This window comes from Macrobrachium nipponense, chromosome 36 (assembly GCF_015104395.2).
Source record: "Macrobrachium nipponense isolate FS-2020 chromosome 36, ASM1510439v2, whole genome shotgun sequence".
Taxonomy (NCBI): Eukaryota; Metazoa; Arthropoda; class Malacostraca; order Decapoda; family Palaemonidae; genus Macrobrachium; species Macrobrachium nipponense.
The window spans coordinates 65,335,963-65,348,371 of record NC_087220.1 but is presented as its reverse complement, the minus strand read 5'-3'; the positions used below and the strand labels follow the sequence as shown (position 1 = coordinate 65,348,371).

Genomic DNA, 12,409 nt, shown 5'->3' with positions numbered 1-12,409 from the left:
TTCACTGTCTTAAGCTTTGATATCTTCATAGTCCAAATTCATTCATACTGTGAACAGTTAAATGACAGGACACAATACTGGTCATAAACCAGCACAGACAAAACTTAAATTACGTAGGAAGAAAATTGGAGCTTTTCCAAAGGTTAGACCCCTAAGTTACTACTACTAATACTACTGCTGCTGTGAAGAAATAGGCTCCTATATGAGATAACAATGGATCAGTATGAAAACAAAAAAAAACCCTGGATAATGCAAGTAAAAGAATATATGAAAGAACTAAACATAAACTTAAGTAAAATTGAAGCAGTTAAAGACAAACAGTTAAGAGAAATAATAAAGAATTGGGACAGAAAAATATGGCAGAAAGAAATGAATGAAAAGTCAACATTAAGAATCTACAGAAAATATAAAGAAAACATAAGAGAAGAAATCTGGTATGATAACACTGAAAAAACAATGCTGATCAGTAGGGCCAGACTAGGTATACTAGGATTAAATGATAGAAATAGGATAAAAGGAGCAGATACAAAATGTTTATACTGTGAGGAACAAAATGAAAATTTAGAACATTTCTCACTTTACTGTCCAGCATACAATGAAATTAGAAATAGATATAGCTTTATGCAGCAACCATATCAAGAAAATAAAGAGGAATTAGTAGCAAATATAATCTTATTGGTAGTACTAATGAGGGAGGAAGTGGAGAATCGGAAAGATTTTATGAAAGAAATGTGGTATTTCAGAGAGAAGAAGCTCAAGCAAACACAAACAAAGGAGGAATAAAAGAAGCAAGGGAGCCGTTTCAAAGGCATATCTCACCCACTACTACTACTACTTGGGAGACTGGAAAGATCTAGACAACTCTAATTTTGGTTAATCATCAGCCATATATGCCTACCTAATTCACGAAGGTGAGAATGAAGAATGCATTGAAGAAGAATTTGTGAGTAAGTCTGGGCAGCATTTCGCTGTTGAAGATGACATTTTGCTATGTTTTGATACCAATTTGCTCAGAGCTTTTAGTATAAGGTTCTAGTAAATTGATCAGGTAGTTTTAGTAGAGGTACTGGATCACCAATTAGGGTACGTATACCCTACAATTTTATTTATTTAATTATTTGGTGAAGTGCCCACAGTGGGAAACCTGGTTTTTTTTTTGCCGGGGGTTGGGGGGAGTTTACTTAAAACGATAGAAATGCATGTAGGCTATGGATATAATTCAGGGTTTTGCTAAGTTATATTAAGCATACCTATATTAAGAAAACATAAGAGCACAGCATGATATCTTCAGTATTGAATTGTGGTAATATTAATAATAAAATAATCCCAATCATTGGGGTCATGGCTACAGCGGTTAACTTACCCGTAGCCTAAGCCTTGCATAAGGGAATACCTATTATAGTAGGCTACCCTGGTGATGAGGGTAGCCCGTGTGATAGGATAGGCAGGTCTGACTGAAGTTACGGTTGGCTTCTTTTGTGTTCCCACAGTAGCAAAGGCCTTTAGTGGGTTGTAGAAAGCCTAATGCATCCTGATTGGGTTAACCTATCCAAACTTGGGGTACAGTGCCTGACCTGGCCTGGAGAGGGCGTTACGCTCCCTCTGTTCTATTGAGATATCTGGTATTTTTACCCATTTCTGAGATAGTTGAGGCCTTCACCCCCTGTTTGCAGTTTACCCTTTATTTTCCCCCATACTATTACGCAGCCACATTCAGCTTAATATATAGTTGATGACCAGTTCCATGTTTTTCTAACTCTGCTTGAAAAGCTCATTTCATAATTTGTTTTGTAGATGTACTATTATGGACAGATGTCCTCCTAACTTTATCCCTTTCTAGCTAGGCAAATTAAAAGTCTAAATATTAACTATGAATTTCCAGTTAACTCTCTCCATTTTGTATATTGTCTTTCATATTGTGGACCGTTTTATTTTATTTTACTTTTTTTTTTTTTTACATTTAAATTATTTTCATTAATTGTAAGACACGTTGGTATTTCTGGTATTTTTATAATTAAGGTTTTTGGTTTTTTCTTAATTTTACATTCATCAAAGTTTGTCATAATTGTAAAGTACAGGGGTCCTTTAATGAAAATGGTTGACCGAATGATATGACCTAAAACCATGATTGTTTTTCTCTTCACCATCCCCTTGGGGTAAACATAAATTTAGCAATGTGTGTGTGGAGAGAGGTGTCATATTGTCTTAATTTATATTTTCATATGCTATTTCTACCAATATATTAAATGCAATACTGCCCTCAATTATAATTACACATTTCTCAAATAAACTTTTCTTTTAGAGAATCACAAGGAAGTCTCTATTTGCCAATTCCCTACGTGAATAAAGCTCATTTGCCATTGCTGCTTAACCCTCCCACATCCTCTTTTGACCAAGTACATTTGACAGACTATAGGTAGATGATGACATAGAGTTGTAAAAGTCGACTTTATTAATGACACAATCAGAAGATTTGTGATAGAGCACTTATCAAGATAGTTTTAACAGGCAATCTGTTTCAAGGAAAATACAAACCTCTGGCCTTTATATATGGAATATCTTTGACAAAAAGTGATTGGTTGTTGAAGCTAGTACTAATAAGGGGTTCATTTGGTTGTCTTACTTTGCAAATGTTCTGAAGTATCTTCTGTTATGGCTGTTATTGAGGCTTTTTACTTGAGTATATCCTTGTTTGGATAGTTAACACATTGGCTTTTTTTTATTGTGCTTATTGTGACTGTAGTTAGAATGATGGTGCCTGATATTTCGTCATGTAAAAAGAATGATCAGTATAGATGTCCTGGTTACAAATAACTGTGCTAGGTGTGTCACATGTAATGTTTGACTCTCATTCTTGTATACAGCATACAGAGGCCAGGGCTGGTTGTCTGCCCAATTGAAGGATAGGTTGACACACCACCATTCTCACCTTTTTTGCCCTCTGGACTCTTTTCCTAAGATGCACCATTCAAAGGTGCATTGGAGGGTTTGTGTGCACTCTTGAAGGGTTTGTTTGTTTTGGGTTTTGGCACAGATTGCTGCATACATCATTCTGGTAATGCAAGCAGCATTGGAAGCCTGCAGGCATTCCAGGAACAGTTGGTAAGTCACTCAGTAATGCTGATAAGCACTAGTACAGTACAACAGCTGTGGTGTACTTAAACAAGCAAAGGATGACAGTCTCTCTTCTTCCTTCTTCTCTGCCAGTTGGCATTGCAGATGTACAAGTGGGCAGTTCACCACACCATCAAGCTGTCAGCCAGGCAGTTTCCAGGCAGGCAGAGTGTTATAGCAGACCAACTCAGTTACCCGGGTCAGATTGTAGGGACAGAGTGGTCCTTACAGCCATGTTTTAAGATTTGTGCCTGGGAAATGCAATGTCATTCTGGACTTCAGAAAAAGAAGAAGAAAAAAAAAAAAAAACCAGGCTCCCTAGGCTGAGTTGTCTTTTCACCAATTGCTCTTCAAGGTGTTAAGGCAGCCCCCAGGTAGACTCTGGAACGAAGCTGAACAATAAATTTCCCACCTATTGCTCTGCAAACTTAGATCTAGTACCATGAAAATCAAAGTACTGTATAGTAATCATGCACCTTTGGAGCAACTTAGAGGCTTACACTTTCCCTCCTATTGCTTGCCAACCATAGTTCCAGGATAAATATATTGTTCCCGAAACAAATTCAAGGCTTAAGCAGATTTGTTGAGAAAATTAATGTCCATTGGAGTGTCAGTATCTAATTGTTTTTCTCAGAAGATACAAATTTTAATGCTTAAACTAACTTTCATTCTTGAGAGTATTAAAATTCTTTAGAAATTTTTGGTTTAAAGTTTGAAATTATAAAGTGCCATGTAGAGGATGTTCAGACACTTGATTTTTTACATATTTTGTTTATTTCAGAATATTCCGAAGAGAGGAAATTATCATCAGATCCCTGGTGTTAAGATATGGAAGTTTGAGAAGATTTACATTGACTTTGTTTCCTCACTGGAAAAAAACAGCTATCATTGGTATCAGTTTTTTTTATGTTATTTAGGAGCTGTATGTAGTCTTATGGAGTATTTTTGTTATAGATATGCTATATGTCTATGCCAGATTAATTACTGTTATGATGTGCAGATGGTTGTTTTTATAAGAATATTTTGAAGTAAGGTAATACTATTTGAAATTAGGCTGAGAATGAACTAGAATTATTTTGGATATTTCAAAACAATTTGACACCTTTCCTGACGTGACAGATTTAGAACTTGTTGATAGCCTAACAGGGGATAAAATTGGTTTGCTTAAGTGCTTTCTCTCAGTCCAGCAATTTTCTCTTGTGAAGGTTTGGTAGAATTTTGTCCGTTTCAGAAAGTCATCTTGAAATAAATTGACTTGTACGTATTTAGTAATGTACAGTGAACATTCTGTGAAAATGGAAGCCGAGAAGTCATTGTCATTACCCTTAGTCAAGCAAGAGAGGGAAGATTTGGAGGATGAACTTACTGAAATCACAGTTGATGGTTCTTTATTTGTCAACTGTCCCTTAGAAGTCAAGGCAGAACCAGAATATATTGATTGTAATGAAGTTAATGTGAAGTATGCATGTCAGTCCGTAAAGAGTGAGGAAGGCTCTCAGGGTTGTGAAGGGGACTCTGCAAAGAAAAGTGTTACAGAAGGAAATATACAGGTGCAGAGAACAGAGGATTCTTGCATACCATTCATATCTTGTGGAAAATTAAGTGAGACTGATGAAAATAATTACAAAAATGTGGAAGTATTTTCAAAGAAAAGCAACACGCCAGGGAAGCCAATAACTTGTGCGGAATGTCAGAGTAGTTTCTCTCACTTAGGTCATCTCAGGACCCATATGAGAATTCACACGGGAGAGAGACCATATGCTTGCACTGAGTGCCAGAGCACTTTTATTCACTCAAGTCACCTCAAAACCCACATGAGAACCCATACAGGAGAGAGACCATTCACTTGCTCTGTATGTCAAAGAAGTTTTTCCCTCTCAAGTCATCTCAAAAGACACATGAGAACTCACACTGGAGAGAAACCATTTGTGTGCACAGAGTGCCCAAGTACTTTTTCACATTCGTATAGTTTGAAGGTCCACATGAGAACTCATACAGGAGAGAAGCCTTTCACTTGTCCTGAGTGTCAGAATAGTTTCTCTCACTCAAACAGTCTCAGAATCCACATGAGAACTCATACTGGAGAGAAGCCGTTCACGTGCTCTGAGTGTCAAAGTAGTTTTTCTCATTCAGATAATCTCAAAATACACATGAGAACTCATACGGGAGAGAAACCATTTACTTGCTCGGAATGTCCGAGTAGTTATTCTCGTTTGAGTAGTCTCAAAATACACCTGAAAACTCATACTGGAGAGAAACCATTCACTTGTCCTGAGTGTCAAAATAGTTTTTCTCTCTCGAGTCATCTCAAAACCCACATGAGAATTCACACTGGAGAAAAACCATTTTTATGTACAGAATGTCCAAGCAGTTTTTCTCACTCAAGCCATCTCAAAAGGCATATGCGAATCCACACCGGAGAGAAGCCTTATGTTTGCACCGAATGTCCAAGTAGTTTTTCTCTCTCAGATCATCTCAAGAGACACATGCGAAGTCATATGGGAGAGAAGCCATACACTTGCAATATTTGTCAAAAGAGTTTTATTCACTCAGATAGCCTTAGAATACACATGAAAACTCATTCAGGAGAGAAGCCATTCACTTGTACAGAATGCCAGAGTAGTTTTTCTCAATCACATTCTCTCAAAAGGCACATGAAAACTCATACTAGATAAAAGTCCATTCACACGCACTTTGAGGCATAGTAGGTTTATGTTAAGGCTGCCTTAAAGTGCACATATAAACTCATTCAAGAGAGAAGTAATTTTTCTGTACCGAATGTCAAAGCAGTTTTTGTCATGTAGGCTTAATAGCGTCAAAATACAAATGAGAACTTGCAGGATGGGTCACAGTGTACTAGGTAACTTATGTACTATTAGAGAAAGAGGCATTCCATATACATTAAGTGCAGAAGTAGTTATCCTCAGCCTGTGGGTGGGAGTTCAACTTTGACTTCTTCATTAGATACTTGTAGGAAATGACCTAGGGGTGATCTTCTATCCTTTCCCAATTGACAATCCCTGGATGATGAAGGTTTAAAGGATTAGAAGGAAGACCTTCTGGCGGAGTCCTAGGAGTCTTAGGATTTGATGATTTGACAAAAGGAGATATAAGTTCTGGATACAAGGAGTGGAGTTACCAAGAATGTTCATGCCAGCTCTTGGAGCCATTAAGCCAAAAGTAGGTAGGAGAGACTTTTCAATATGGCAAGTGGCAAGAAAACAAAGTTTTTTTTTTATAATAAAACTTTATTTTTTTATTTTTTTTGTCATACTATCATCAATCATGAATTGCTCACGTTTAGAGTCTTCAATAAACCGTCTATTGTCAACTAGACAGAAATAAGTTAATCAGTCATTGATGCTCACCATGGATCCACATGAAAGGCTTTGATGTGAGCACTTCATACATGATTGATGGATTTGTATTAAAATCTGTTATGATAAAAAAAATCAGTTCATAATATCTTATTCCCATCAGTTATTTAGAGCCCAAATCACATTTTACAAGATAGATTGGGAAGTTGAGAGTCCCAGATTACTTGCAAGAGTATTATGGATCCAGGATGGCACCTGGCACCTATACAAATCAGATACCAAAACTCAAATAGTACTCCTATTGGTTACCTAGACAAATGCTATGCGGAGTACAACACTAAGAGATGAAAACAATTATTTTATATGTTAAGTTATAAATAGAGAGAACATCAGTGAACCTTTCAGGTGACAAGTAGATGCATATTATACCCTTAGATATTAGCCCTTTGCCTCAAGATCAGAAAGAAATTAAGGTTGTACTGCTTATTGTGCTATTGTGGAATTTTACCTTCTTGTTAGCTGCCCTAACAAGTACACACCCATGCCTATATGCATAACATTGCTCAAGTAATAGTGACAAAAGTAGACTGGTATCACCAGGTACCTGCATTCAGAATTTTTCAAATCTCCATGTACTTTTTAAGAGCTAAGGAAGTAGAGAAGTCTGAATTTGGGTAGTCTCAGTCATTCATTCTTCAGATAGATCAGCATAAGCACTCAGAATAACTTGCCTTAACCAAAAGGACAGTATTCTTAGACACCTGCATCCTCTGCTGGCCTATATACAAGGAAAGCCTAGCTATCATTTCCTTCCAAGAAATGGCAGATGGCTGACACTTTCATTCCCTGTAGTAGGTAATAATGCTGGAACAGCAAATGGAGCATTGTTTCATTCTTGATTATTGGCTGTCTGGGTTTTAGCAGCAAAGTCCAGAGCAAAAGCCAGACCCTCAGATGATCAACCCAACACATTTAACCTTGCTCACTAAAGACGTACAGATTGTTCACTCATCTTAATGATGCAAATGACATGAGTAGTTTTCATTGTACAGTTCAGGAAGAAAGTGGCCTAAGTCATAACAGAGCAACAACCAACTTCCAAAATATCCAAAACCAATAAAGACAAGTAAAAAATGTGCTGAAGAAGTTTTCTGTACAGCTGCTACAGCATATAATCAAGGCCACTGAAAATAGATCTATCTTTCAGTGGTCTCAGTATACTGCTGTATGAGCCGTGACCCATGAAACTTTAACAGGGGCCTGTAATGGCTGACTTTAACCTTAAAGTAAAAACTTTAGAGGCTAGAGAGCTGCAATTTAGTGTGTTTGTTGATTGGTGGGTGGATGATCAACATACCAGTTTGCAGCCCTCTAAACTCCGGTTTTTAAGATTGGGGGCGGACAGAAAAAGTGTGGATGGACAGGAAAAGTGCGGACAGAGAAAGCCATCTCAATAGTTTTCTTTTACAGAAAACTAAGAAAAACACAATCTCTCTAATGGTAGTAACATTGAGAAAAAAATAAAACCATTACAAATGTGTTTGATAAAGTAAGTCGAAGTAAAACATACTAAGGCCTTTAATGGTCTTCGAACCAATAGTGAATCTTCAGTTTGAAGAGTGGAAAAGGCTCGTAAAAGAATTTTCACTTAACTCTTTATAAGGGCTCCACAGATTCCTATATGTCACAAAATTGCTGAAGAAATATTAGGATAAATTCATGAAAGTTAATTAAAAATGAGTACGTAAAGGAAAACTAGGATAAAGTAGAATCTGGGTAAAATTGAACTAGGAACAGGTAAAGACACAGAAGTGATTCACACAGATACATGAAGAGGACGTGTTAAAATAATGGGCTCCTGTAGAATTGAATTGATGAAACACTGTGTATTAAAAGAAAGTCAGTGCAAGTGAATACATAAGGTACTGTATAAACTATTCGGATTACTCGTAAAGCTACTTTCATTTGAATATGAGAGTGGTAACTGGATAAGGGGAAACAAATGAAGGAGCACCTACTTCACGCAGAATTTATTCAAACAAATGGTTGCATGAAAATTTAGTTAAGAAAAATTATAGCAAAGTCTTAAATAGAGTAGATTTTGTTGTTTTCAGAATATCCTCCTACTGAAGAGGTACCAGATTTTTCAGTTGTTCATCTAATGCATTTCATTGTGATTTTTGTATGATTCATCAAAATAACCTAAATTTTATTTCCTTAGAAGACAACCATCTGTTAACAAGAGGATTATGGTATAAAAACCAAATTAAGTCGAACACCTGCAGTTATAAATTTTGCTATGTGAACCAATGAAAAATATGTGATGGGAATTTGTTCACCCAAAATTAATTCTTATTTACCAGTTAGAAATTGCATTGTACATATACCCTTCATGTGGAAGGGTGAACTTTGGATGATACAGTATTTCCTTGTATTTATTTCATTAATTTAGTGATTGTATTAAACTCAAGGTTTCAAGAAATCCTCAGTGCATACTTCTCTTATCTTATTCCCATGTATTTTGATTTGATTTTACATTGTAAATGGGTGTTATAGGTTTTTTTTGTTTAGCATCATGTAAATGCCCTTGCTACAGTAGTTTTAAAATCAGTTATATTTATTGAATGTACTGTACATAAATTTTTTTTTGATTTTGTAATTAAAAAATGAAAATTAGATGTTAGTATAATTTTTCTTCATAAAAATATATATAGGATTACAATATTCAATAAAGTATTGGATTTTTAAACATTTGAACTTCAAATGCCTTGTCTAAGTCTTAAGAGGTTGTTTATTGATCACAGTCAAAGCTGAAATATTATAGCCTGTATAGGTTACCAGCCTGAGAGGTTTGGAGATAAGGCCTCTTATCAACATCATGGTAGGTAATTTCATGCAATTTGCATAAGCTTGTATGGTAAACTTTAAACATGGATCATTGACCCTAATTTTGCCATCACTGTATTTACATACAGCACTGCAGATGATTTGAAATATTTATCAGTAATACTCAACATCTTCAGTAGCATTACTTATAATGGTTCAGTGCTGCTGATAAACAAAATGAATTATTTAGTAAAATGGGTTCATATTGGTAAAGTTATTTTATATTTTAATCAGTAACTTATAATCCATATATTTTCTGCTGTATATCAGATACATAACATATAGATGAACTGCTTACAAGGATCACTGTTCCTGTAACAGCTGCATTCAGTATACCCTTGAAAAGGAGAGAAAATATTTAATTATATGCCACATTGAAAAGCTTTCAATTAACTTCAACGTAGAAGTTAATTAAAATAGCAATAATTGAATAAAATCATATGAAATGGAAGCTGGATCCCCAAAGAGGAGGATGGGAGTTCTTTTCAACAGTGTATTTAACAGAGAATTACAAGATGCAACTTTGTGATAACAAAGGCTTGCTATTCAGTGGGCAAACAGGACCGATAGATGTAGACACATTACCTACAGGAAATCCAACCAGCAAGATTGAAAGACCCTAGACAAGGTTATGAAGGAATTAATAAAACCAGTTGTAGAATTAGGTAGGTTTCGAGAAATTAAAGGAAGTTGAATCTAGATTTGCACTCGTGCAAACACTCTATATGAAAATAAGAAAACCCTTGGATTCTGCGAATGAAAGTACATACATATGAAAGCACTAAACAAACTTACCATGTATTATTGAATTGCTTAAAGATAAGCAGTTAAAAGAAATGAGAAATAACCACGACAAAATAGCATGGACAACTTTAAAAGTACTATAAAGAAAACTTAGAAGAAATCTGGTATGATAACTGAAAAAACAATACTAATTAGGGCTAAACTATGCACACTAGAATTAAATGATAGGAATAGGCCAAAAGGAGAAGATACAAGATATTTGTGCCGAGAAGAAAAATAGTTAAGATTTAGAACATTTCTCACTGCTGCCCAGCATATAGTTGCTTTAGAAATAGATAGTTTTGTGCAGCAGCCAAATCAGGAAAATACAGATGAATTGATAGCTAATATACTTTTATTTATGAATTATAAATCTGCTGAAGGGCTAATTGAAAATAGAATTTATTAAAGAATTATGGCATTACAGAGAAAAAAAAACTACCATAACGACAAAGAATAAAACGAACAAGAGAGCCGCTTCAAAGGCAAATCCCGCCTACTACTACTACTATAAGCTTACGACTGCTTTACCTCGGGTCGCTCTTAATTATTCCAGTCATTGCGTGAGTTTATTGAAGGTATGTAATCGAAATTGATACGAAAAGCGTGAATTGTAGTTGTGTTTAAAGTTAAGAGAAGCTTGTGGACGTTATTGGGTTCTTCGTTATGTAGCTAAATACTAGTAGTAGCCTATGTTAATGTCTCCCCAAGTTCTTGTCCAAGTAGTTTTTCTAATTATAAAAAAAGTTGGACAATTTTAAATACTTTGAGATTAGCTATGTAGCTACCTACTCATGAGGCCAATTAAATGTACTGAATGCCAAATAGGTTTTTATTATTCCTCCGTCCTCAAAAGGTTGAGAACCCAAACTGACGAGAAGTCTTCATATTTCATGAAAGCCAAAGGAGATAATCTGAATCAAGGTGACTTGAAAGGCTTGAGATAGGCTAGGTAACTCACTTCCAGCTGGATAGGGGAAACAACTGACTGGACTAGCTGATCCAGTTTTCACTGCGTGTGGATCCACCCTTCTAAAATTACATCTTTAAGCATACCATTCAAAAGATTGAAGTTTTGCCAACATAATGTGACATATGAAAGCGCGATACGAACTAAAATAGGTATGTGAGGTCTTCGTAAATATGTTTTCAAGACAGTTTTTAAATCCAGTATGGCGTCCACCGACTTAGGTGCCGTTCGTAACTGGCAAGGATCCAACATCTTTCCCAGCCTTCCCAGCACTTAGTATTTGAACAATGGTAGCGTATGTATGTAACGTTTATTGATCTTGTTCAAGATTGCAATTGTAATCAGCACATTAAAACAACATTTTGTTGTCTATATTAGTGAAAGTATGAAACTTCTTATTCCTGGGGTCATGGTTTAAACTGAAATTCACTTTTACCTTATAATCGGTGGTTTTACCCTCCCCGCCATCATAACTAAAACTTCACAGTGCTTATTTGATTGTAATTATACACATTTTGGTCTTGGCTAATTCACTCCAAATTGCACCTGACTAGCTACGTTGCTGTTCCCGGTTCCTGATGTGCAAAGTTTTATTCCCTTAATTGTTTACTTTACTCATTATTTAGTTTAACTTTACTTTGTTACTTCAAAATGTTTATTTTAATACATGTCTATTATTCCTTTTTTGCAGTCAAATTAACCCTGAAAAATTACAGATATTTCTAAAGTAGATACGAGCAGACGACAGCAAAATGTCATCTTTGCCAATTTAGTGGCGCTTCACACATACGCCAATGCATTTACAAACTGTTTCCATGAATTCTAGTTGTCATAGTAATGCAATAATGATAAAATTACTCTATTATGTATATATACTACAAATAAATATGCTAATTTCACTTATTTCCCCAGTTTTGTGTAAGTCTTATACCCAGTGTGGAGGGTAAACACACCAATTGGCAATGCTGATAAACAATAGATGAGTGCGAACAACACCGTAGGTACTGTTCACAACAAAACTGTTGATATTTGAGTCAGGAATCTATTTACTTTTTCAACAACAAATATTTTCAAATTAATAATCATGAATATGTAAACAATTTATGCAATTCATGATCTTATACTGCCGTTTAACTATTTATTTAAACAGTTATCTAGTGCACGCTCCTTCTTTCTACCGAAAAAGTGTCAGTTTCCTTGGATCCCTCATGGGCGTTGTCATTGTTGATTGTTGTAAAAAAAGTGCCCCAGCGTCTATAGGTACAATTGGTGTGCAGATTTAGCACATGGAATGGAAAGTTTATTGACACAAGCGACTCCACAAACATTGAGATGGGGT

General features: G+C 35.6%; 2 protein-coding genes across 5 annotated transcripts in view; both read left to right on the top strand.

Annotated features, from left to right (window-relative positions):
* Positions 1–12,409, top strand: part of LOC135203804 (gastrula zinc finger protein xLCGF3.1-like) — a 124,415-nt gene that overhangs the window by 89,609 nt on the left and 22,397 nt on the right. The window contains exon 1 of one of the 2 annotated variants that reach the window (XM_064233779.1): positions 10,599–10,678. The exons of the other annotated variant lie outside the window; for it this stretch is intronic. The gene's annotated coding sequence lies outside the window, so the exon portion shown is untranslated. Of the gene's footprint in view, positions 1–10,598; positions 10,679–12,409 lie in introns of those variants that run through there. 2 annotated transcript variants of the gene reach the window in all.
* On the top strand, positions 163–9,107 carry LOC135203800 (gastrula zinc finger protein XlCGF57.1-like). 3 transcript variants are annotated; one of them, XM_064233769.1, is made up of 2 exons: positions 163–911; positions 3,896–9,107. In XM_064233769.1, exon 2 carries the CDS (start codon positions 4,386–4,388, stop codon positions 5,787–5,789), a length of 1,404 nt encoding a protein of 467 aa, XP_064089839.1. In that variant the 5' UTR covers positions 163–911; positions 3,896–4,385; the 3' UTR covers positions 5,790–9,107. The 3 variants fall into 3 exon arrangements, with proteins under 3 accessions (XP_064089839.1, XP_064089842.1, XP_064089840.1); XM_064233772.1 differs by having other exon boundaries at positions 163–943; XM_064233770.1 differs by having other exon boundaries at positions 163–947.